Source organism: Corvus moneduloides, chromosome 4 (assembly GCF_009650955.1).
Source record: "Corvus moneduloides isolate bCorMon1 chromosome 4, bCorMon1.pri, whole genome shotgun sequence".
Classification (NCBI taxonomy): Eukaryota; Metazoa; Chordata; class Aves; order Passeriformes; family Corvidae; genus Corvus; species Corvus moneduloides.
This window is the reverse complement of record NC_045479.1, coordinates 69,089,498-69,111,287: the sequence shown is the minus strand read 5'-3', so window position 1 is coordinate 69,111,287 and position 21,790 is coordinate 69,089,498. Positions and strand designations below refer to the sequence as shown.

Here is a 21,790-nt window from a genome sequence, read left to right as displayed (position 1 = left end):
AGATTAGATGCTCAGAAGAAATTGTTTCCTATGAGGGTGGTACAGGTCATCCAGAGAAGCTGAGGCTGCTCCATCCCTGGAACTGTTCAAGGCCAAGCTGGATGGGGCTTTGAGCAACCTGGTCTAGTGGAAGGTGTCCTTGCTGTGACCTGGGAGTTGGAAGTGGATGATCCTTAAGATCTCTTCCAACCCAAACCGTTCTAGGAGTCTATGAAATACATGTGCCCATATATATGTATTGTGTATGTATAAATAACATCATTTGCGTGCATACAATGCTTTGGTATAGTGATATAAACAGCAATTTACCCAGCAATTAAAAATATGTTAGTACTAAGGTAGGCTAATTAATACTGAGATAGGCTAAATTGCTATATATATAAATACCAGTCTAATGAATATCTGTGTGCTTGATTCATAAAGATAATAAAGAAAAAACTGAATTCACAGGGGTGGGGAGGAATGGACCATGATTGACAGAGATGAGTTATGGTAACTACTAGACTACAGAGGGTTGTAATTAGTCACACTATGTTGGTTTAAATAGATTTAACACCTGGTTGTTAAAAAGAATAAATTGATTAATTGTTTTAAAGCAGCCATGTTATTGAGTTTCCCTTGTGTCTCTGTGTTTCTTAATAGAGATTAGACATTAATATGGATTTACAGCATTGACTCTAGGGATGTTCATTCCAACAGCAGACAGAAGCAAGAGACTATATAAATGTAAAGGAAAGCAGAAATATTCCAAATGTGAAATGATAGCTCATTTTAGTTTTATCTTCATTTGTTACATTACTGTTAGATAGATTGCTGTGTTGTGTTGTTCATTTGCAGCTTCTGCAGCAAGCAACTTCCTCCAGTAACTTGGGTGCCTTCAGCGGCATTCAGCAAATGGCCGGTGAGTTAAAAGCCCTTTCATTTTGCTCCAGCTATGTCTTGTATTCTTAAGCTATTGAATTCTGTACCTCTAATAATCGCATTGTCAGGGGGTGGGGGGCATGTTGCGTATTAAATGTGGCAGATGTATTGGCAGGGAACAGCTCACGGTTCAGCGTCAATAGAAACACTTTCACCCCTCTTTCAGAACTGAAATTAAACCCAGTGCTCCCAGGTTGTGCAAACAGTTTGTCTTGCATTAGTCACCTGCCATTTGGCCAAAGTAACCAATTGTAAATTGCAGGAGAGCTCTTAGTCCCTGCAGCCGTATCCTGCCCTATGAAAAGTGTCAGGAAAGCAACAGCAGGATTACATTCTAATTTCCAGTGAGATTTCTGTGTCCTGAAAAATCAAATTAATGGCAGCCCTCAAACATTTTAATAATATGTGGTGAGGAAAAATGTTCTGACCTTTTTAATGAAACCCAAGATTACAGGCCTACCTTCAGTATGAATTTTCAGGCTCCTTTTATAATCACGGAAAATTAACTGGGTGCCTTTTTGACTTTGGAACCCTAGTTGGCAAAATTGCACAACAGAGATTTTATGTAAAAGTATAATCTTTAGTCTGGAGGAAAAAAAGAAAGAAAGAAAAGGGGGAAAGAGAATCAAAGTGTGAGCGGATTTGAAAGCCAGCTAGTTGGAGGGTTTCTTAGTAATGAGCTGTGTGCCAGTAGTAACTGATGTGTAGTGATTAGCAAAAGGTCATTCCCACTGTGTGACCTACCATGCTGATATCCTAACTTAACATGATGCTAGAGAAGGCAGCATGTGCAGTAAATCAGAGCACAGATGCACATTATGCCTGCCGTGAGGAACTGTTAAAAAGCGTTTTTTTTTCTTTTTACAGGAAAAAAAAAAGAAAGAATCACAAAACCCCTAAATTGCTACATTAGTTTATTTTAATCATGAGCCCACTGAATCAATGAAATACAACATTACGCTTGCTTCATCATCACAAAACAAGGGCTAAAATATTCAGAAGTCTTTATGAGCACCATTTCTCATTCTTTTTTTAATCTTGGTCTTTTGCTGCTTCTGGTTCTGCTTTGAATAAAGCCTGAAACACTTTAACAAGTATATATATACCACACTGTATAGCTATACCCCACAGGTATTCTTTGCTCAATCGTTATATTATGCCATTATTGCAGTGACATCAGAGAATAATGTGAACCTACTGTCTGACAATATAAATTGGCCTACAGATGACAATATCTCTGAATTATTCTCTCTTCTTCCTTCCTGCTGGCAGTGCTTGCTGGTTCTATTATGTTACACTTGCAATCTAGCATTTTTTTCATCAAAATAATGTATCTTAATATGATAAACAGAACAGAGTAGTTCAGCACAGTTTTATACTTGGCAGTTTTGGAAGTGGTTTTGAGCTCAAAGATTGTGTTTTAATGTTTTGATATTTGGTTAGGTCTACAAAATGAAAGAATTGGGACACTGAGGAAAAATAATGTGGTATTCATCGCCTTATGTGCACCTTAGACGTTTTTGTTGCCTATTTCTCACTGTTAGTGTAGTTTCAGCTTTGTCTTCAATAACTCTGTTGAAAGTAAGGATTTTAGTCAAGTATTTCCAGGATGGGCTTTCAATCCAGGATGTGATTTATTCTCTGAAAATCATAGGGTCTTGAGACGAAAAGAAAGTCATCTCAAGAAATCATAGCGGCACATCATTGTTACTTAAGGGACATACTTTTTCAACTGCAAATTCGATTGCTAATGCACTCATCTGTGGGATAATTTGATGACTGACTGTCTCTCTTGGAAAAAAATGTATTTTATATCTCACATTCATGTTATCAAAACAGCTTGAAGTTTACTTCTTTCCCCAAAACATGTGACTCTTAAATCTTTATGTTCAAGGTAAAATTAGTGATACTAAATTGTTCTCCAAGCTGCATCTCTACATGAAAGTGCCAAAGACTAAGCACTATTTCATTGTTAGAACTGAGAGTTCACATCCTCTCCTTGGAAATCAGGCAGTACTATGTCATGCAGTGCATCTGATATTAACAATTTGTATATTATGTTTTATGGAAGGAATAGAAAGTATTCCTGTGTCTGCAGCAAGAGCTTGCATTACCAGCTGAAGCTATCTTTGAACATTTATAAAGGCCTAAAGTTTTTTAAGCTGTACAGGTTCATTTCACAAAAAAGAATCTAATATGTAATTCCATGTTGCATATAGTTTGCCTACTAATATAACATTTCAAAGTGAGGAATAAAATCCAGACACAATTGAATGAGGTGCTAAAGAAGGTCCATCATTGCAGCTTTCAAGTTCTTTGAACTTCGTGTTTGAGGGGTGCAACTTTTATCCTTGAAGTCGATGGGTGTGCTTACCATGTAATTCAGACACTAAAAGTTTGATCAAAAGCCGCACGAGCCATTGAAATTCCACCCTTACTTCCATGTCAGGGCTCTATCACCTCTTTTGTGCTTAAATCTTGGTGAAGTCACAGTTTGCTACATTAGGACTTCTGATACAGCCACCCCCTTGAACAAAATTAGGGCCCTTTGGATCTGCAAGTGTTTATTTGTACTGCTAAAGCTTGTGTTGTCTCTGTACAGAACAGAAGAGGCACAGCACACATCCCGCTGCACATGTGAAGAGTTATTTCCTATGCTCAGTGATATTATTTCTTAAATCAAAGCAATTTTCTTTGCTAGCAGAGCAAAGACACTGCTCTTCAGTGTGGAGTTTTAAATTCCCTTTCCCTAATGCCATGCCTCAGTCTGGCTAAAGTAGTTCTTATGTTGCAAAAGCAGTGGCTCTTGGATTTTGGTGAAAGGAGTGGGATTTTTAGGCGTTTGTGATTGAAAAATATTGTAGTTTCTTCGTTTGTGTGTTTGTTTTTTGTAAGCTGGGAATACAGTCCAAAGAAAAACGGGAATTTTTCTCAAGAACTCTCTAACATACAGACATTAAACACACAACACCAGGTCTAAAAGTGAACACTGTTCTTGCTGTAGCAGCCCACTGGCCCTGCTATATATTCAGCATTGTGTGAAGTCCAAGCAAATCATGAAACTGGTTTAATGAAAATTTGAGATCCTAAAATTTGGGAGACAAAAAGCTGTAGCTTGCCATTTAGCTTTCCAAGATTTAAGGTTCCATGCTTAATTCTCCAGTTCAGTTTTATCTCATTTCTATTGAAAAATGAGATTTTCATGAAATCATTCTACTTCATGAGTCAAGCCAAAGAAAACAATGTAATATGTTGAGACTGGTAATAAAGCTGGGAGAGCTGGCAGTGGTGCCTTTGGTATTACAGTAATCCCCTGGTCTTGATTACAGGCACTAATTCTACCTTGCCAAAGTCTGCTTCATTGTCCTGTGTAAAACATGCAAGGACATGCCATCCTTATGTGTATATTTCATAGTGAGCACTTCCTCACTTTTCCTCCCCTCCTCTGATACCTGCTAATGCTAATTTAAAGGCAATATTTCCTCTCACGTGCCTCTCACGAGCCTCAGTGTCCAGCCTGCACTTTGTCTTTGGGGAAGGCTAATAATGTAGATGAATTACATTATGTTATTTGGTTGTCTTACTGTAAAAGACAATGCAAGCTACATTAAACACTAGCAACCTTTCAAGCAAACAAAATTTCCTTCTTCAAATATATACAAATTGCTTGGGAAGCTTAGTTCAAAGGAGATTGATGTTGCTTGAATGTTTGCATTGAATTTGGCTGGTGCTGGAGCAGGTCCTAAAGGCTGCAGTTATTTGAGCCAACCTGCCTGTTTAAGAGCTCAGGAATTACTACACAGATGGTGTAAACAGGAGATTTACTATTGCTAGGATGATTGTAGAAAATATTTCAATGTTTTCAATATTTAAACAATATACGGTCAAGGAAGATTTTCTATTGTCCATTAATGTCAAATGTTTTGGCAGGAACAAATATTGGTTCATACAACAATGTTTCCATATGTGTAACCATTCAAGACATAAAAAAATGTACAGTACTTATAAAAGACACAAAGGGTTTCTCTTAATTTCATTGAATAGACAGTGTACCTTGCTTTCTGAAGTTAAACAGGAGGAGAAGCCATGGGTCTGGCTTTTCTTCTTTGTCTTTCAGATCCCTAAGCCCTCTGCAGCTGGGACTTTTAATATTTTTCCAATGTATATATTTTTTGCAGTCCTGTCCAAGTTCTCTCACAGTTTGGTTGTGTTTGGGGTTGAACTTCTGGCCTTTTCTGTGCCCTGTTCAATCCATTCCACCCTTCTTCGGCTACCCAAGCCATATTTCCTCCTGTTGCAGAGTCTGTAGGAGCAGATGGATGAGAGAAAGTCTGTGAGGTTCTGCTTTCTGAATATTTTCGTCTAATTGTTGGATTGGCTCGTTGGATCTGGAGGGACCAGTTGGAAGCCGGGACCATCTGCACAAAAGCTCTATACTTTTGCATTGGCCAAAGGATCCTTTATATCCTCTGACTCTTGGATGGCTTCATTCCAGCAAAGCCATACAGAAGGAGGATTTCTCCTGCTATGACCTCTTTAGGGATATCATATTAAAAGTAAAGGTCACCAAGAAACTGTTTCCAGCTCAAGGGAGATAGCTGTTTCTTAAAGATAACTACTAGTTTTGAAAATGCTGACCTCAGGGACCAAAAACATTCAGCTTTTGTAACACTAATTCCATTGAAAGTCCTAGTTATTTTAACACACAAAATTAGGTTTTTTTCTTCTTCTTTTAACTAATAAATTAAACAACTCTAGCATTTTTGGAGAGACAGAGTTTGCAGCAAGTGAGCCTGTTCACAATCCACACGTTGCTCCTTCTCAGAGAAGGAGAGGCACCTTGAGAGGAAAAAGCAGTGCTAAGCAGCTGGGGAGACGTGCTTATTCAGGTGGTGAAAGTGCATGTCGTGGATGTTTGGCCAAGTCAGGGCACAAGATCTGTAGTTCTGTGTGGGCTTTCCATAACCAGTAAATGGAGGGCGAGGGGGCTTTTTATTGCCTTGGCCCCTGTGTGGATGGAATTCATCCAACTGAACCCCAGCAGTTTGGAAAGCAGGCATCCCATCTCCCTGCAATGTCAGTGAAGAGGGAGTCACTCCCAGGTAACGATGCATCCTGCCAAGGCTGAGGTTAATCTATTTTATGGATATTAGGAAAATATTATGTATATTAGGAAGAAGTCCTTCCCTGTGAGGTTGGTGAGGCCCTGACCCAGAGAGCTGTGAATGCTCCATCCCTGGAAATGTTCAAGGCCAGGTTGGACAGGGCTTGGAGCAACCTGGACTAATGGAAAGTGTCCCTGCCCATAGCAGGGGGGTTGGAACTAGATGGTCTTTATGGTCCTTTCCAACTCAAATGTTCTATGAGTCAATGGTTCTATGATTCTCTTTTAGGATCAGATGATTTCGTTATCCCCTCTCTCTTCTTTGACTATAGCAAGAGCCTGAGTGAGTAACTTTTTTTTGGACGAAGTTAGATCAGATGAATCCTTCCAACTAGGACTGAAGAAGTTTCCATTAACAAAAGCATCCTTCTTGCCAGGATGTGTTTAGAGCATGTATAACCTGAAAATGGGCTGAAATCCTACATAAGTCAAAACATGGCTTGAGGGGGATTGGAATTAGGTGATCTTTAAGGTCCCTTCCAACTCAAACCATTCTATGATTCTGTGAACCTCTGGTCAGATTTAAGCACATACTCTTAAAAAACAGAGCAGAATCAACTGTGGACTTAAAAGTTGTTTTAAGGGCTTTGCTCAATCAAACAGTAACTGGTCAGGGTACCTCAAGCACCATTCAGCTAAGCAGCTTTCTAAAAGTATACACAGAATATGTATGGATTGATGGAGGTAGCACTTAGCTCTCCTGTCTATTTTAATTCTTAGAATATTGCTGGAATAGATAGCCTCACCCTCCACACCTTTCCACACATTTTACCATCAGCATCCAAAATGGCTGATGTCAGTGTTAGCAAATAGTTGCTTTTTAGCCTGGAGATGATAAATTTTACCTTCATCCACATTTTTTAAGCTGCAGCCAGGATTTAATTCAGATGGAATAAATCCTAATAATTGAGAAGGATAAAATTTCCAAAGCAAAGGAAGTCAAGTCAGTGGGAACTGCTTATGAGCTATCAGATTTGGCTCTGATAATCACCACTGACTTTGAAACTCTCCATGCATACGGTGCCTCTAAATGTAGCTGGTGCCTTCCTTTTTTAGGAATTTGTTCAGTGAGCAAATCTCAGCTATTTCCTAATATGATTATATTATGGTTTTAGAAACCCAAGAGCTGATGAGGCCTAAGAAGTCTTCAGGAACGGCTTGTGACTCCGTTCCCTCCTCTACAAATATCCAATAATTCCAAATTTACAGTTATCACAGGAGAAAAGCTGAAGTGACTGAAACGAGGCAAATTACTTCATTGTATGAAAGTTTGTGTCAGAGGCAGCACAAGAAGTTGTAAAATGTAAATCTCGTGCTCTCAAATTTCCCCGTGTTTTCACAGAACTGCATCTGTGACTGTGCAGCACTACAAAAATTTCCTGTGAATGTGCTAATAGGCCTTATGAGAATGTTCTATCACCATCCATCTGTCACTTTTTAACAGGCCTGATTGGCAAGCACTTGTAACAACTGACATCTGTTCTCGCTTATTGATATGTAGATTTATGGTAATTGCTGTGAACAATAAGACACAAAATTACCTAAGGTGAACATTAAATTAAATTTTCATGCCCCTATCCTTATAAATAATTTTTTTTTAAATCTTAAGTTTCAAGCAAGGCATACTGTGCATCTGTTTTGTACATAATTTAATTGTTTTTTTAATCTGCCAAATAACAAAATGAAAGTTGAATTTCCTTGCGATCTTGAATATTTGCCAAGCTGATAGCACATTGGTAAATACATGTTATTAAAAATGGAATCAAACTGTATTGTGATTCTGAAGTTTTTAATCATTTCCCTTTAATTCCCAACATTGTCTCCATCATGAAGATCAAGAGTTATTCCTTACCCAGAAGGGGGGTTTTTTTCCCTACAGGAGGATTTTCATTTTTCATGTGCAGCTCTGCCTATGAGGCTGTTCCTCAGCGTTAAGCAATTTGCATTTTTCTTCAGAGAGAGGTGCATTTGCTGAGTGAGCAGCACTTTCAAATAAAATCCATCTATTCATTTGCCGTCCAGCTCTGTTGCGGGATTTGGGAGTTTTGAAAAAACTGTAGGATGTGAAATGTGTGAAGAGAGTGTGTGAAAGGGGAGAGAATGAGAGGGCAGATTCATCCCACAGAACTGCAGAACTGTACCTCAGCTGAGGTTCAATTGAACCAAAAATCCCCATTTGAAAGCAAAGTACTTTTGGGGTCTGGACTTCAGAGCATTTGGTTTCCTTCCTCCAAGTTTGTCCAAGCGAGTGGGATGTTGACACTCCTGACAAATTGATGGGAGAAACCATCTTCTGGGAAGAGCAGAAACGGTAAAATGCCTGGGGAACGTGAAACAGTGATTACAGGACTTATTTTTCAGATATTTGAGCAGACAGAGGATCCTAAAGAGGACGCATATTAAGTGATAAAACTGTTGACAAAATGGGCTCTAGAGCATGCTGGGTGACAGTGTGTCCCATGAGCTCTTGCTGACAGTCACATTTGAGTGCTCAATTCAGTGGGGGTCTTTGCTGTCCTTCTCTTACTCAAGTGTGACAACAGTCAGCAGTTTTTTGTCCTGCAGAGACCCAAGCTGACACCCTGTAAAATCTGCAGGCTGTTTTGTGGCCAGTGTCTTACAGTCACCTCTACCGTAAAACAAACTGAATGGGGAGACAACTTCATCACCACCAAGTTCTTGTTCGTTCATCTTCTTTGGGCATTGAAACTCATTTGCCAAATTGATGGGTTCCTCCTGTGCTTATATAGAAAATGTCCCACTATTAAAAAAAAAAAAGTTTTTGTGGGATGAGGCAATGATGGTATTTGTTTTGCATCCACAGAGGTGCAAGGGCGATTCATAAGTACAGAGAGCAGTTGTTTGCTCTGCTGCCTGTTGACCTTGTCTGGCCTAGGCTCTCCTCTAGAACCCTTCTGTATTCACCACAAGTATTTAATCCTACCATGTATTCCATTTAAAAGTCCAAAGAAACCTCCACACAGAGGAAATATAAGCTGGTTATGACTGATCCTTTTGATGAGTAACTAAAGAGTGGGTGATAGAAAGCCAATCCTCTGGAGGAGAGCAACCCACTGCTTTCCCAAGTCCTTGTTACAGACGGCATGAAATACAGCCTCAGTGAAGACCAGCAATGTTTTCTGGATATTCTTTGCTGAATTGCTTATGCTCCTTATGAAACACAAAGGTAAATGATAATTGAGGACCAATATCAGGCCAGAATGAAAATTAATTCCCTATTTCAGTTTGAGAACTACTGACTGCTTTGTTCTCAAAGAGTTGGGTCCCAGCTTAAGTCTTCTTCATCCCCAAAATCTTGAAATACACTCAAGGCAAACAATTAAGTCAGATGAGTAGTTTAAAAAAATAAAACAATGTTGTTTGCATACCTGAATTTCTACCTGAACTGTGTCTTGCAAAATAGTTTGGATTGGTAGTGTTTGAGAAAACCCTTATCACTTAAGATGGTCTTTAGCCTCCAAAAGAAACCTTAAAGAGCTTTCTTGGTCATGTAATTTCTCCAAGTGTGTTGTTCTGGCTCCAGGCTATGAATTGGTGTATCTTGGATCAACTAAAATCTTAATACCCACCACTGTAATTGCGTCACATTTTCAAAAACACCAGCATCTGAACTGAATCTGGGCATTGACCAAGACATCAACATTAGAACCTCAGTCAGATTCGGTGCTCACCTGAGGCCTGACCTGCCTGTTGGAACATGCCGTGTTTAAATTTGGGGCTTTATTCACAAATAGATGCTTATATCAAGGTTCATTTCACAGTGCCTAATGCTGTGACAGTATGAATTCCTCTTTATGGAGATTGTTGATTGTACTAACCCGAGTCTGCAATACATGTGTTTGAAAGTAATATCACTCTCCATTGCTGAAGGAGTTCTGAATTCCAAGAAAATACCATCTCATTCATTGCAATTTTTTTCTTCTTAAACATACTTACCAAGTATTTTATTTAAACTCTCTTGTTTTCATTTTCTCTAAGTTGTTGTTAAACTCCCCTGTTTGAGATACAAAGTGTGCAGGGAGAAGTAATATCTCTTGTTAGCAAACTAACATTCAGAGAAAATCAGACAAGTTTCTAGGCATTCAAGCTCTTCTTGAGTATTCCCCAACACTCATGCAGTCTTCCCAGCTCTATCATTAAGTCTAGAAAAGGTATTGCTCTTCCTACCTAACCTTTTGTGAGCGTACTTGTACTTTCAGGACTACAAGAACATAATAAAACTCTTTTAGTCTTTTGCATTTTTGCACTTTTTCAACTCTATTGAGGGCTCAAGCCCTCACAGAGCTCCTTCATATGTCCAAACCCGAAGTATGATCTCTCACTGCCTTCCAAACCATGTTTCTCACGTCCTTGTGTAAATGCCCAGTCTGAACATCACTCCTGGGGATAGCTGGTCTTACTCAGGAGATCCTGAGAAGGATCCAGTCTGGTTAATGCTAGCACCCATCTTATATCTGCACTTTAGCTGTTACTGCACTATTTCACCTTAGAGTCAGTTCCCAAGTACTTTATCTAGTCCAAGGTAAAAGGAATGTTCTTTTGAATTCCTCTGGAGAGACCAAGTTCTGTCCCTCTGATTTAAGCAAATCTATGCCATTGGCTGTTCCTTAATCATCTTTTTTTCACTTCACAAAAGCCTCTTTATTGTTTGTCCTTTTTTGCTTGCCATCTAAATTAAACCTTTGCTATTTAAATGCCTCCATTTCTTTAAGGTTCTCACTAAAATGACAGTGTATCTCCCCCACATCTTGTAAAATAACGAAGTGACAGATGACTCAGTAGACTTGATATCATAGTCCAGAGCTACAGCCTGAAAATCCCTATCTCAATGATGGCTCTGTGGTCAGGCTGATACTAATTTGATGTACTTAGTTCATACATGTTTTTAGAAATTAACCGTCAAAAGGAAATTGAGCACAATTACTGGCTACTGCACAGTGTAACCTTAGTAGTTATATTCAGAGGAGACATGGGAAACAAATTTTATTCATCCCAATTATATGACCCTGTCCTGAATGTGTTTTAAATGCTAGCTATCTTCTTTACATCCCCCATTGTGTCAGGAAATAATATTGTGCCTGGGCTTCACACAGAGTTTAAATGACTTTTAATTCTACCCTTAGAAGAGGCACAAACCAGGTTTAATTTTCCTGAAGTATAGGCTGGTGTCTTTGGTAAATTCTCTCAACTCCAAGGTAGAGAGATGAGAGATACTCTTCAGGAACTGTAAGAGGTGGTTCCAGATTACAGATGTCTTGGGAGTGAAAAGAATTGAGTTTATTGGCAAGGTACACCCCAAGCTCCATGATCATTGATAACAGCACTTTTTGATGATTATGATTATGATTATGATGATGATGATTACCTGTCTTAATTAATCCTATTGCTTCTCCGCATAGGCATGAACGCTTTACAGTTACAGAACTTGGCAACTTTAGCAGCCGCAGCAGCTGCCGCCCAGACCTCAGCTACCACCACCAATGCAAACCCTCTCTCCACAACGACTGGTGCTCTGGGAGCCCTCACAAGTCCCGGTAAGAGCAGAGTGCCTGCTTCCAACTCACAAACATGGGAGTCAAGGGGAAGATGGTTGTTAAAATGCTGATTCCATGTTATGTCTTACGTTCCGTGCTCATGTAAATCGTGAAGAACCTTTAAAAGCTGAATACATTTTTGTTGGTGTTATTTTTAAGCAAATAACTGCTTTTTTAAGTGGTCCAATGTGGACATGCTCACCTTTCCAGATTCATTTCAGGGGCCATTAAAGCCTAACAGACCCATCTTACAGAACTCTGCATGAAAATTACACTTGCATGGGAAACTGAAGATAAAATTAACTTTTCACAAAAAATTCAGAACATGACCAAGTTCTTCCCATCCAAAGGAAAATCAGCTGAGGTGGTTCTTTTTAATCCCCAAGATACTGACGCTTGGTTCCCAGCACATGCACGTATTGCCTTTACCCTTCATGAATTTTTGTAAAGTCCTTTTTATTTTTTCCTTCTCTTCCTGGATCTCGGTTGAGCTTTCTTCTGGTCCTGAGTACACAGTTACAGAAGTGATATCAGATGCACAAGGAATACACAGCCAGATTCTGACTTCATTACACTAAACAGAAGCCAGATTTATGGGGGGAAAAGGGACAGGATAAGAGGTGGAGGTACCTCCATCACCACAATGTGGACTTCCAGCCATGCATGTCTGATGTCTGCAAAACCTTAGAGACAAACTGGGGCAAATTCAGACTTAGGTAACACTTCAGGATCACCAGAATCCACAGAGAGAAATATTGATTCAGTGTAGTTACTCTGGGTTTACAGTGATGTAGCTGAGTAGTGAATCCGGCCACTTATTGTTACATAAAGGCTGTAGGGTGTAATTATTTGCATCATAAAGTGTGTTTATTGCTGTTCTAAAAAACATTCATATTATTTTTAGACACCACTAAAGGACATTTGTGTTTAATCTTGTTTAAGTGTGTATTTATCCCCCATGAAAAAGTAATTCATGGCAAATGGTTTGAGCTCATCAGTAAGGAAAACAGTCTTCACTGCACAGTAGAACTGGGACTGTGTGGTGCTGGGTGTTAGCGCTGTCCAGGGCTCCCATTATATAACAGTTTTATTGTTTGTTTGCGACAGAGGTTAAATGGAAAGAAGCTTGGCTGATACTAAGTTTGCGCAGAATTTCCTGGTTTGTGGCATGAGCCTCATCTCTACCTAAAAATAATGTTCATTAGCAACATCTCTGAGAAGCAGATTGGGTGAAAATAATTTTGACTTGCTGATGTATTTCTTTCAAACTTGAACAATCTCTTCCCTCTGTCCTGGTGCTGGGACTTAACACTTTGCAAAAGGCTATTCCCAGTGTCAGTGTTTCCATGTTACACCTGTCTAAATGCCACCCATCTATAGAAGCAGAAATGTTGCATTTCATGCATGCTCTGTGATATCTCTGCAGTTTAGCTGATAAATGTTTGAGCAGCCTTGTTCTTCCAAGACACACAAAACATATCTTGACCCATACTGACAAGATTTCTCAGGGCAACTCAGTGCACTGCACTGTGGTGCAGGGGGGCTGGAAATTAACTCCCTTTTTTCTTTGCTGCTCTGCTGCAAAGTGGCACCAGAATGTTCCTGTCACGCACTTTGTTTTGCCATGTACACACAGAACTTGGATTCAACCTTAAGGCCCACATTTCTCTCTTTCCCTCTCCAACACAGTCTTCTTATCCAGCCTGTCTGACCTGCTGTTCCCTTTTAACCTGACCTTGAGGCTCCTTGAGTACCTAGAAGGTTGTTTTATCTGATGTCCAGGTCTGCAGAGGCCCGTGGTAGACAGCTGCTTCCACTGGGCTGGGCAGATATATCTTTGGGGTAACTAGAGCTTCCTATTGCTCAGGTGGTATGGTAGAGCAGATACCAAGGGTTTTTCCAAAGAGATTAATGATTTTGGCTAGCACATTGAACTTGTGTTATTTTCAAAAAATTCTGGACCTTTACCCTTTCAAATAGTGTGTTCAGAATGCCAGTTGTCTTTGAAAGTCTTATAGATGGCATCTGTACACAAGTGTTTCTAATATTAGACAGCTTGAAAAATCTCTAGTAGGTCCACTGACCTATTTATGTTGCACAACCAACCTAAAATCCAGCCTTGTTAAAATGTTCTTCAGTTTAACCTTCCTTATCTGGTTCCACATTCTCCACCCTATTACAGATTTTGTAAACCTGAATAATATCTTCAATGATTCTTCTCTGCTCCATGGAAAATGAATTTAGTTTGATAAAGCTTTTCATAGTAGCTCAAAGTGTTTCCACTAAAACTTGAAATATGTTGGCAGAAAACATTTAAGTCTGCCTTTCAATGTGTGGATGTTAGGAGGCCTTAAGGGTATTTTTTTGGTCTAGTTTTCCTTTAAAAAAACACTTCAGTTGTTGTGTTTCATAAGTGTAAATTATTTTGTCTGATTTCAAAGCCTGTGCTAAGCCCAGGAAGAAATGTTTGTGTCTCTCCAGATAATGCATTAAATTAATATTTCTTAGTTGAGAAAAACAGCCCAAATTTGGGGCAGTGCAAAGGTAGATGCTTAATCCTTTTCTTGCTGTTGTTAAAGGCAAAATACTGCCTTTAACAGAATGGAGATGGGCATAAGTGTGTACTTCCAGTATGCCTTGAACCATGGCAGCCACGTAAATCATATCCATGTTTCTACCCAGATATCTCTCCCCTGAAGATCTTCCCTGAATCAATCTTTGACCAAGAGCTCTTGTTCTGTCCTTTGTAAACATGTGTCATAAGGGCCCAAAAGATGGTTGTTTCAGTTAAAATTCAACATGAAGGTTAATTTACATAGATAAGGTTTAGGAACCGTCAGTGCACCATGCTAGTACAGAGGAGACAGTGGTCAGGCCAACTTCAGTGCATTGGCCACACAGAAAAATAGGCCATGAAGTGAGGAGCCAGCAGGACAGCTGATATTTGAGGCTTTCCAAACAAATTAAACTCCAATGATCTTTCTCTCATACATTCTGACTAAATAGCTTTGACCACAAGAGAGTCTAAGGACACTCATTCTCCTCCATGTGCTAAATAGTTTCTCTTAAGCTTGAAAGAGTATTCATTCAGAAAGAACAGAGACAATGCAATCCCCCAAACTATTAATTTTTTTATAATTGTAAATTTATAATTTCAATTTTGCATACCCATGGAAGTGTCTCCCTACAGCATTGTTAGAAATGATTTTTTAAAAGCCTTTGCTTAAAAAAACATGAAAGATTAAGCTTTCATTTTAGTAAAAATCCCCTCAGGCAATAAATAGGTTCTTTTGTCTCTTGGCCCTGGAAAAAAAATTAAAATGGTTTAAATTGCCTATGGTTAAAGTAACTGTTTCTTGCAATTATCAGATGGTAGTGAATAAAAATTAAAATGAAATCATGAAAGACTAAAAAACAGGTAAATGCATATTTGTCTTTCACAAGTTTCTCATGGGTCTTTTGAAGACTCATTTAATCATCTTTCTTGTCTTTTATTTTGATATGATAATTGTTTCCTTTATTTACTTTAATCACCTCTATTTAGTTAATTAATTCTTCACTTTATTTCCATTTCACTTGCTTAGGATACTTTTTCTGTTTTAAAGACAGGTACCAGTAGCATTTCATACTGTTTTAAAGGCAGGTACCTGTAGTATTCCATAACACAAGGATTTGGGCTGGGGTGGCTTTTACCTGACTCTAGGTTTGTCTCATCCAATTTGTCTCAGTTCCGTTTGGGTGGGGACCTGGATGTTTGCATTTCTTGTTAACTGGGAGGGGATTTTGGAGGGACTACCTCAGCTGTAGGTATCCACACTGCAAATATCCCAGTTTGGGCAGGATGAATCCCAGCTAGTGTCAGGAACCTTATTCTCTCCTCCAGAGACTATCCGTGACACATCCTGTAAATGGATCGCCAAGCAAAGAGCTCACAGGGAGGCTGCTATTCCAGGGCCTGGAGAGATTAGAGATTCATTCAGGGTTCGTTCAGTGGGTGGTGGGAATGCCTGGAGGTGAGTGTGAAGGAGGGACATATAAGCTCAAGATCAAAGTATCTGTCTCTAACACTGTCTGACATTTAATTTCCCTCAGTTGACCCACTACCCTAATTTTCCCTAGGGTAATAATGTGTATTCTGACTGTCCTGGGTGGTACAAGGCTAATACAGCACTGTAAAATGTGGACCACTCAGAGCAGGTTGGGGAAAGCCATGCCCAGTGAAGGTCTGAGTATCTCCAAGGATGGAGATTCCACAGCTACTGTGAGCTCATTTCAATTTTGTTTCTTCAAATTCACACATAAATGTTTTTTTCAGTAACCACTAGGAAAGCCCTACTATGTGTAAATGAAGAGACGAAACATCTAATTATATATACAGATTTATCTGCATGAACATACACAATATAATTTCTGAGCTGTGGGGGGATAGAATTGCTAAACCAGAAGCTAATTCAGTTTCAGACTTAGGAGCCTTCATTTTCCATGAAATTTTCATGATTATTTGATTCTCTAAACTATTATTTATTCACACAGCTGAACTAGCTATTCATGCTTCAGTAAAAAACTCTTTAGGTTTATCTGCTATGTAAACCTGAGAGGAAATATTTTGGAAAAAAAAATACTGATAGGGTAGAAAGTGAGAAAGTGAGACTTCTTTCCTTTAATGACCTCTTAAAATCCAGCACCGCTTTTGTCATATTATATCAGTATTCAGCCATTAACTCTTAATGTTTAAGAAAAGAATTTCTCCTAAGCACAAAGGTCTAAAAATACTCATTTTCAGACAGATGCTGACATTGAAGAATAACAGTCCCTAAAAAAGGAAGACTGTGAAGTATAGAATAAACCGAAAAAGAAAAAAGATTACACTGCCTTTCCTGTAAGAATTAATTCATTCTTTCCCTCTGCTCAAAGCAGAGAATTATAACTTATAGCTATCATCCGTGGCTCGTTATTTTCTCTGCCCCCTAATCTAGTATGAAGATTGTTAGTTGAAGGTGTTCATGTTGCGAGCACAATTGTTGAAAAGGTAGAGTTTTTACAGAATATACAAGATGCTTCAGCTGAGAAGCAGTGAAGAATGTTCAAATATCCATTCTTAGAAGATTTGCTTTTTGTTCGCTTCAGTACAATACATTTTTCTCCAATCAGTGGCGCAAGGCTGCCACTGTGACATTTTGTTAGAGGCCAGTACACCCACTGAGATAGTTGTGATTTGCTTCCAGGATGATCCAAAAATAACCCTACCAGTAGGTGTGTAGGAAGGTCTGACAGTTTGCTAAAGACTGAATTGAAGTAATGTTTCATGTAGGAAAAGATCGGTTTAAAATGCAGAATGGCACTTGTCGTTCTGCAGTACAAATTGATTATTTTTGTGCTATTTCATGTGGAATTAATGCATGTTCCATTATTGTAAAATCATTTAAAATAAGCTTTATTAGTTTTGAAGAACATAGAAAACTTCCCTAGTATCATTTTCACTGTTTTTAGGATAAAGATACAGTTGATAAAAATAAGATATAGCTTAAATAAATATTTTAAAATACAGTGTATGTACAGTACACACACTTAAACAACACAAGCGTGTGGTTTTAAATTTTGTATTTAAGTCTAGTTATATAATTAGCATTGTTGCCTTAGTGCTTGGAGGACAGAGAATTTCAATGCCTTAACCCTGATCTCAGCACCAATATTTTAAAAGAATATGTTTTCAAGGAAGCTATGGAAGAAAATCTTGCCTTAGCACACCCACTTCCCTGTGCCTGTTATTGGACTGCATAGTTCAAGGAGATTTGTGACAGGACAAGTATATTTCTGAACTGTTGTGTGTAAGCTGATCTTACCCACATGGTGTTAAGTTTCTGAGTCTGTGGTTAGGCTCCTAAATAAGTGAATTGATTTTGACCACTCTTAGTGCCCAGAGATTATGCTGCTTCCTGGAGAGATATATTGGTACTAAGCCCATCTGACAATTAGGTCACCATTAAGCAGGCATGCAAGCACAAGTTGGAGCCAAAAATATGTATTTTGACCTATATTTGTATTTTTAATAATGCTTCAAGATGTCTTAAATAATTAAAGACGAATAGAGTGGGAATTGTGGCTAAGAGTCTCCCAGAGTCCCAGTACAGTAAAAGAGGTGATGGATTCATATGGAGCCCCCCTGGAACAGCATTGTCTCTCCCTGGTCTCCTCATTGGAAAAATGAGCCAGTGATAACCTGAAGGATGCTGATGGCAGCAGACAGGCCATCAGTTTGCTGGGACGACCTGGTTGCACATTGGTCCCTTAAAATGTAACAGGTCTTTGTACATTCTCCTCTCAGAAGGGTTTCTGAGTAGGTGCATCAGTGCAGCCTGAAGGATCTCAGGGAGGTTCAGGCACTGAATGGGCTCAGGGTGGGCAGAACTGCTTTGTGAAGCAGTGTGAGGCTGCCTGACAACTGCAGAAGTCATTTTGGCAAAGCTTCTTATCTGTTTTAGAATCAACATTATCAATTTATGAATTTTTGTCACAGAAATCTCCAGGTGTTTCCTCAGAATTCCATAAATACCAAAGGACAGAAACATGTGGATATTTTCAGTCAAGCATTGTGCTAGTTAATTCTTTTAGGTTTGTTTTTTTCTTTTAGGAAGCAGCAGACAGTACTAAACCATGGATTAGTAGGATCTAATTCAACAGGAGACATGCTTGTTTTTTAAACATTATTACATTATCATCTTCCTAAAGTATTAAATCCATTGCCTTAGCACATTTCAGGATTTACTTTCCTTGCAGTATACAAATAACACGTATAATACATTATATTTTGTAAGCGTCTCTCTACCCCACTCTTAATCTCTATTTCAAGCTACAAGAATCCCAGTTTGTAAAAAGGAGCTGTTTTTCTTTCTGTTGGAAGCACTATTCGAAGTTCATTCAGGGTTGCTTTCTACTAAAGAAAGATGATAGTATCAGCTTGCCTACACAGGTAGATATGTGAGCTTACATGTAATATATCCTACAAGAAGTTACAAACCCAGATAATGCTGCAGTTCATAATACCCTGGAAATAATGTAAATCTTAGAAAAACTCATGCATTTGAAGGAGCTTTCGACTACTGCCAACACTGTTCCTTCACTTGTACTGGATTGTGCATGTGTCCATGGATACTCCTGGTCTGTTTCCCTAAGGCAGAATAATTAGAATTAATAGTAAAAAAATAATAATATAAAAAAACCTTATTTTTAGTCTATTTATTAATGTCTTAACCTAATTGTTTCAACATTCTCTCAAAAGAATTAGTTGCTCAAATATGTGGCTACTGAATTATTTTATGCAATGGCCAAACAAAAATATCTCCAACAACTGCATGTGTTTAAAACCAAGTAAAGTAAATCCTCAACTGCCTTTGCTGTTTGCAGAACAAAAATGTGCAATATGGATGAAAAGAACTAGTGTCACAGTGAACTAAATATGACTTTACAAATGTTCTGCAAAGGACCTGGCTGAGTAATTTTACATGAGGCAAGATAATCCTTGAGTTCTGCAGCTCCCAGGGGTGAACAACTTCATTTTGTGGATGTGCTATTGCAATAAGGCTGTGCTTGCACACCCCACTTAGAAACACATCTGCCATGGAAATAATTGCACCTTCAGGATTCATAACTCCTTTGCAAACTCAAATTTTCAATATATAGTTTAGCTCATCTCTATTCTAAAATACCATGGATAGGACTCCTAACTGTCTGAAGGAAACAAGTCTTTCAGAAATATCTTGTTGCAATGGAAAGACAAACACTTCCCAAGGACTGTTTACCTGATCTTAAGACAGATATATGAGAGAGTTGAAAAAGAAGATGAATCAGACCATCCTCTCCTGTGTACTAGAATCTGAATTGGCATATATGCATGTGGTAAGCACTTGTAGAACAAAAACATTGCTTACTTTGAATGATAGCCTTGGACTCTGCTGACACTCGTTTTTTTCCTTTTTGTTTAATGGAGAGATGCTACTGCGTGTTGTTTGTCAATGCTTAGTGCTGAAAGTGTGTCAAATATGTTGTAGGCACACCAGGAGCAGTGTGAAGGAACCTGTACTCCAGGCGGGAGACCCTGGCCTCAAGTAGAGCCTTCTTGATTTTAGGTCAGAAATTCTTTGGAAAGTGATTTATAAGTGGCTGTATTCTGAAGTGGCTCCACATGGAGGTCATTTCAGCATCAGGGCATGCGTCTCGGAACAATAGCCTGCTCCAAATTGTGTGAGATAGCTGTAATAAACATGAGAGCACAGCTGGAAGTTCCCTGTAGAAATGGCTTTGATGCGAACTCAGTGGTGCTTCAATGAGCACAGCCACAGCCCTTGGCCCCACCGAGTAAAACAGAGTCGTAAGTGCTCAGTAATTCTTCTTTGTTTCCTTCATATTGTGGTGATTCATTTTGGTTCGATTTCAGTTAGAGTTGCAAATATCTGATGGTCAGCTATGAAGTTTAACTCAAGCCAGTCCACTGTGCATTATTATTATATTCCCGAGCCTCCCTAAAGTACTTCCCACCCAAAACCAAAGGCGATTCATCATTGTGGTGTGCTGGGGAGAATGCACAACGTTGCAGGCACAGTATTGAGGTACAATTTGTAGTTTACTCTAGAGGTGGATGGTCTTCATTGAGCAATGCATTTCAACAAAACAGAAGCATCAGTGTGGAATTGGCCCAGAATATTAACTTGCTTTTTACTCTCTCTCTCTCTCTCTCCATCTTCAAAATCTCATAGGAAAATGTGCCCTTAAACACCAAGATTCACAAAACCAGCCTAGATTCACAATCAATAAACCCTTGTTTGTTAAAATCCCTTCTGCTAGATAGATAGGTTTGGAGGAAAGTTAGGGAACAGAGGACTAGAAAACTACAAAAATAACCAGCTAATAAGTTTGTCTGCCATACCTACAGTACTTTCATATGCTCTGTTTTCTCCTCCTTCTTTGCACTGCTGTGGAAGGTCTGTGGTGTAGACACTGTAATTTCATGACAATCATAAATGTCAAGTTAGGTGTTAACATAAATAAGTGATTAAAGTGAGTGTCCCTGATTTTCACTTCTCCCAAGCTTTCTTAGCTCTCAAAAACCCATGCAGTGCTGAATAGTATGGATTTATGAGCCTAAAGTTATTCTTCCATTGTTGAAGACCTTGGCTTCTGAATTTGCAAAGAATTTGAATTAATTGGTTCACCTCTTCATGTTTTCTGGTTTTTTCATTCTTGTATAAGTCAATGTTCACAAAGGACTTTGTAAAATATAAAGCTGTTTGCAGCAAGCCAGAACCAGAAGGATCACCATGGGGAAAGACTCCTTCCTCTCCTCTTCCTCTCGCTTCTCTGTCATGTTTGCTCTCATTTGCACATGCATGCACACAGTTTTAAAAAAAGACCAGATGTTGAGTGCATGGCTCTCTCCCTTCCTCCTTTGCTCACTGCTGCTTTTCTTTCCCTGTTCCTTGAGAAGATACGGACAATCTTTCATGGGCACAGTTCACCTGTGAGTAATGAAGAAGCAGAGGGACACTGACTTATTAGAGAAAGGCTGTAATATTGGTATATGTCTTTCTATATTGTCATTCTTGTTTCCCCTGACTCTTTCCTGCTCTCTTGCTTTTCTGGTGCTCTTTCCCTGGAGTGCATCTGTCACTTTTATTTTATCCTATCCAAGAGCAGAGCACTTAAAAGCAGAGCACTTAAACTTACTAGAATCTTCCTTTTTGACATGTCAGACAGCACTTCCAAGATACCAGTAAATGTGCAAGTTTTTACTTCTTTCTCCATACCAATGGCAATGCGTTTGTCAGAGGACCTTATGGAAAATACACCTCTCCAGACCAGGAAAATCTATCTCACCTTTGCCAAAATTTGCCCTGAGGAATAGCGCCTGCTAGCAACAGGGACAACACCACTTTGTGCGAGGGTGAATACTTCGATTGGCTGGAGATCACTGCAAAGGGCAGACAATTTAATGCCAGTCACACATGCTAGTTAAATTAGAATACTTATGAGCCTTAGTGAAAGGCCAACTACATCTTCTTCTAGCAAAAATATTAAAATGTCCCTGTTTTTCCCCCTCCCCCTCTAGATTCTCCATAAGAATAAATTAAAACTTGGAGGTGTGGTTATTATCACA

The 21,790-nt window shown here is 39.0% G+C and overlaps 1 protein-coding gene across 18 annotated transcripts in view; it reads left to right on the top strand.

The window, feature by feature from the left end:
- The window catches only part of CELF2 (CUGBP Elav-like family member 2), a 550,002-nt gene that overhangs the window by 496,438 nt on the left and 31,774 nt on the right, over positions 1-21,790 (top strand). For all 18 annotated transcript variants that reach the window (XM_032105245.1, XM_032105237.1, XM_032105239.1 and 15 more), the window contains 2 exons: positions 838-901; positions 11,506-11,640. In XM_032105245.1, the coding sequence (XP_031961136.1) occupies positions 838-901; positions 11,506-11,640 (199 nt within the window). The remainder of the gene's footprint in view (positions 1-837; positions 902-11,505; positions 11,641-21,790) is intronic.